This window comes from Phacochoerus africanus, chromosome 15, assembly GCF_016906955.1.
Source record: "Phacochoerus africanus isolate WHEZ1 chromosome 15, ROS_Pafr_v1, whole genome shotgun sequence".
NCBI classification, from domain to species: Eukaryota; Metazoa; Chordata; class Mammalia; order Artiodactyla; family Suidae; genus Phacochoerus; species Phacochoerus africanus.
Window position 1 is genome coordinate 110,024,299 of NC_062558.1, and position 4,933 is coordinate 110,029,231.

Sequence of the window (4,933 nt, forward strand, 5' to 3'; positions counted from 1 at the left end):
TGAACCCAGGGTTGATCCAATAAAAGGCTCAACCATTAATGTGACAGACATCCTCAAATAGGAGGAAGCAATGACCCACAAGATGGATTTCTCACGGCTGAGCTGACTTTGTTTTACATTTTCCACGTTGAGACCCCCAGAATTTTCGAGGTCATGGAGCCAACTTCTCATCCATTAAAGGGACTTCTGAAACAGAGCTTTTAAAATCTCTTTGAGTGTGATCCACAGGAAGAAATGCCTTTTATTCTGTGATCTGGCACACCTTCCACATGTAAATGGATTTCACAGAAACAAGTTTCATGGGATAATCTCTTTGATTATATTTCATTAAAAATCCTAGTTGATATAGTACTATTTTCACGTGCTTTTGAAAATTTTTAAAGGTTAAAAAATATGCTGGATGGGAATCATGAATGGATTGCAGCCTGCAGTCTGAAAAGCCCTGTTCTCAAATACGCACAACAAATGAAAGGCAGACTGTCCTGGGCTCTTACCAGCTTCTGCCATCTTATTCATGCATAAAACAGAGGCTGCTGGACCTGCAGTGCTGCAGGGAGAATAACCAGTAATATATGAAAAGCCCCTGTCCCTTAGCAGACCCACAATAAATGGTAGCCGTTTGTCTTTTAAAGCAGCGCTGATCACAAATGTCTGAAAGCTAATAAAGGCTTCCAGGCAACGGGGGCCAGTTTCATCATCACATATGAGTCCACAAATGCACTATGAGACCTTAAACTGCAAAGGGCGAGGATCCAGCAGCACAAGGTCCTCCTCCCTGCAGCACTCCCACAGCCCTGCGCCCGGCTGAGCCCTCCTGAGGCTTCTGGTGACCTCCTCTTTTCCACGGAAGGAGTCTCAAGCTGCGGGCTCTGCTAATCTCCAGGTGGGACCGCAGGATTCCTTGGGCAGCAGGCACGCAGGGCTCTGAAGGTGCATTCTTGAACGAGTAGGCTATAGAGGCTGCATCAGGTCCATTTGAAGCTTTGGTTAGATGTGCCAGCTTCCTCAGAATCCTAGTCACCAGGGACAGGGCCCAGGATCAGCATTTGAGCACACTCTTTGGGTCATTCTTAGGCATCTGTAGCCAAATAACGAAATCAGGGTCCTCCCGGGTTACTGGTGTGACTCCAGGGAGCAGAGCTAATTCTCAGAAGTTGCAACTCTGTTCCTCATTCAGGCTGGAAATGCCCTCACACCAGGCTTCCCATTAGGCTGAGCCATTGGGCAAGTCATGTTGCAGACAAAGTCACGCCCGAGCCTCACACACTTGTGGGCAGTGCACCCAGGCATCTGGGGACCCACCGTCAATCCTCCGTGCCAGGAGACAGCAGGGGTGTGCTGTCATCAAGGGCAGAAAGGGTGGGAGGCCCTTCGATTTACTGAGCCCAGTCAGTGGGGGCTGGAGCTGAAGTCCCCCAGCCCAGGGAGCTGGTGAGGCAGTTGTCCCACACAGCCCGTTAGAAAATTAAGTGACGTAAACTTGCACTGAAATAATTAAAAAAACCAAGGTAACAAATGCTCAAAGCTTGTCCCTTCCTAATGATGTTGCTATGTTTTCCTGTTGTCTACGATTTCACGGTTACTCACCTCCACGCACCGTGAGGTGGCCATGCCTTACAGTGATGTCCTATTGTGTCTAATTCACATTTGGCAACGTCACGTCAGGAACTTTGAAAAAGGCCACAGTGGAAGTATTCGCACCACGGACAGCTGCAAACTTTCAACTTTATTTTTTGGTTGTTAGACTTAAAAAAGTGATGGAGAAAGTGCTAATAATGCAGATGAAACTTCACGGCAGTGGTGTCTGCCGTGAAACAGTGCAGAGCTGGAAAAGCATCATCTGGTTGAGCAAAGTCATCCCGTCGTTGAGGGAGGAGCGAGAGCTGGACATAAATCTTTGTTTCACTTTCTTCTGCTCTTTAAAGTAAGTAAAAATATCAAACAACATTCTTTGGGGAACTATTTTCTTTTGTCAGTTGCAACCCCAGGTTGGTTACTGAGTTTGGCAAAAGTCACGGGAACTTGGTAAGAATGGACTGGCTCCCTGGAGTTTAGAATATTGTATATCTTACCCGTAAAATTGGATGCAACACTTTTTATCTCAGTGTTTGCAATAAACTTGGGAATGGAAATATATGCACACTTTCTCCTGGAGAGACAAACATTTATCAGCACACGGCTGCTTAGTGTGCATTAAGAATGAAGAAATGCCCTAACAGGGGTGCGGCTTTAAAACTGTGTGAGCAGCATGTTCTTCTGGTCCTGTCGTTGTCTCTTTGTATACACCCAGTTGGAAATAACATCCCAAGGTGAAATTTGGGGTTTTTGTGTGAACGGAAGGCCTTGAGGAAACACAGCCTGGTCCTGGCCTGCAGCCTCACTTGCTCCAGGTGGAACCCGGCTCCCTGCAGCCTGGGGTGCAGCAGAGTGTAGCAGGCTCACTGCAGCAGGTGTCCCATGTGCCCAGATGTTCAAGGCCACGGGGGGCTGTCACCCTCTGTGGACAGCCAGGAGGATCTCTGGGATGCATTTCTGTTTTTCCCTAACTCCCCTTTATGGACCAAGAGCAGTGCCCTCGGGTGGCCAGATGGTGGTGGCCAGAACTCAGGGCACTGGGGGTGACTGGATTTCACAGGTCTGCCGTCCCAGGGCTCTTTCTTTCCACTCCCTAGGTACCATGTGCTTTCCAAGAATGAGGCGACAACTAGCTAATTTCACAGGCGATACATGGAAACTCCTGAACTCCCCTAGTTCTCCAAGGTCATTACAGATGGGAAGACTCAAGCCCGGAGAGGGCAAGCATGTGCTCCAGGCCACACAGCAAGTCCACGGCAGAGCCAGCCCCAGAGCCCCAGCACCTGCTCACAGATCGGTGGGCTTTCCACATCAGCACCTGCTCTTGCCCAACTCCTGGCCAGCTGGCGCCGGCGAAGAGGGAGGGGCAGGGCTTGGGAGGCGCCCCTGCAGACTTCTGAGCAGACTGCCCGCCTGCCCCTCACCTCCAGCAGCTCCGGCCCGGCCCGCTTTACCTGCTCCTATCACCACCGCGTCGTACTCAGACTTCAGGTGTCCCCGGGTGGTGTCTGAGTGAGTTCGTCTCCAAGCAGGGCGGGGAGAGGCACGCAGGGCCCTGCTGAACCCTTGGCCACATGCAGCCATTTCTGCCCAGGACTAGGCCAGGAATTTTGCTTGCAATCAGCTTCTTGGGCCTCTCCGGCAGGGGGAGGAGCAGAGTGAGAGCAGGAAGAGAGGAGGAGCTGAGGCCCAGCTGCGGAACTTGGCCTCGGGCCATGACTGAACAGAGGACACTGAGCTGCCTGGGTGGCAGGCCCAGTCCCCTTGGGGCAGAGCTGCGGGAGAGGGCCTGGTAACCCGGCGGAACTAGTGCTGTCTCCAGGTCTCTAGAGAGTGCTCTCTGCACTGGTAATCCCCCAGGGCTCCTGGGGGGCCCAGGTGCTCAGTGCAGCTCCTCGTGGAAGCCCCAGAGGAGGGGCGCTGAGGCTCTTAAATGTGCCAGCTGAGCTGGGCGTGGAAATCCGAGCACAGAGACCCAGATCAGACTCTGCTCCAACTCCCTGTCCCTCTGGCTTGTAGGGGTAGCTACTCCATCCCCACAGCAGGCTCAGGGGCAGTGCCCGAAGGCCTCGGGGACCCCAGAGAGCCATGTGTCCTCCCCTAAATGCTTAAACACCAGCCGCTTCACAGGCTCCTGCAAAGCTGGAAGGGCTTGGGGGCCCAGCTTAAACCGTCTGTGATTCTTGGGGTTCTCCTTTGTCTTTTGAAGGCCTGAACACTTCTCTTGTCTTTTGGCATCCTTTCCCATTTTCCAAGATTCCTCCAGGATGGAAGAGCACATCTGTAAATACCTTCAGCTAAACAAACACTTACTGCCCTCTGGCCTGTCCTGACTCAGGGGTCTCTTGGCTTGCTGCCCATTGGTCAGGCTGCCTCCCACCCAGGAAAAAAGCAGCTCAGGGTCTCCTGTAACTGCTCTGGCACCTGTCAGTGTTGTGCAAACCCACTACCAGAACTGCACCCCAGACTCAGCAGAATCAGGAGAGGACGTGGAAGGTTGCCTCTGGGTGTGGATTTCTGGGGCCTCTTCTACTCGACTCAGACACCCCTCCACCCGCCACAGCAAGTTTACACTGCTCATGCATCTGCCAACAGCCGATTCAGGATCTCCCCCAGCCCCATGCGAATTAAAATACGGAAAAACTGGGGGGACTAGTTAAACCTGACACATCACATCATGCCGCAGCTAAAAATGAAGGGAAAGGGAAAATACTATTTGACACAAGTGAGCACCCGAAACAGCAGCAGCCTCCCAGACTTAGTCTTTCCTTTGCGCTTCTTGTATTTTCTACAACTGTGCTTTAAATTCCTGTCCACAAAGTCATGATGTTAAGGAGAAGTAGTCCTTGTCGCCTCGCCTCGTGACTCTTTCCCCAGCTGCCGCCTTGGGAGGTGTGGTTCTAGGTCCTTCAGGACCTCTGTCTCCGCAAGTTGCGGAAAGAACAGTCTGCTCTGCGTGAATTTCAGCTCAAGGCTCAAGGCACAGAAGGCCTGGCCGCTGTCTGTGTGTCACACATGAACCCATGGCTTTGCTGGGCCGTGCCTGCTTCTGCCACCTCTATTCCCTCTTTCCCAGCCAAGACTCTTGGCCGAGAGCACCAGACGCCCTAGCCTTGGGCTCTGATGGCCTCTTGCCCTTGTGTCTGTCCCTGGGGAGGGAACTTCTAGGTTGGAGGAGGGGCTGTGCCCCTCAGGCAGTGTTCTCAATCCAGGGCACACCAGGACCACCCGGGAAGCTTTGAAAAACCTCAAAACCTGGGATCACTGGACCGAGGGACCTGAAATCTCTGGGGCGGGGCTGGGGCACCAACCAGGAACCAAGACGAGCATGAAGAGGCCACCAAACAGGGCCAGCAGC

At 52.5% G+C, this 4,933-nt stretch overlaps 1 protein-coding gene across 10 annotated transcripts in view; it reads right to left on the minus strand.

Annotated features, from left to right (window-relative positions):
* Positions 1-4,801, minus strand: part of PYROXD2 (pyridine nucleotide-disulphide oxidoreductase domain 2) — a 32,122-nt gene extending 27,321 nt beyond the window's left edge. For 9 of the 10 annotated variants that reach the window (XR_007132308.1, XR_007132310.1, XR_007132309.1 and 6 more), the window contains exon 1: positions 3,030-4,801. Coding sequence is in view for 3 of the 10 variants with exons in the window: in XM_047761540.1 (XP_047617496.1) it covers positions 3,030-3,159 (130 nt within the window). In the remaining 7 variants the exon portion in view is untranslated. The remainder of the gene's footprint in view (positions 1-3,029) is intronic. The other variant, XR_007132311.1, reaches the window with a different exon arrangement.
* Between the last annotated feature and the right edge of the window lie 132 nt (positions 4,802-4,933).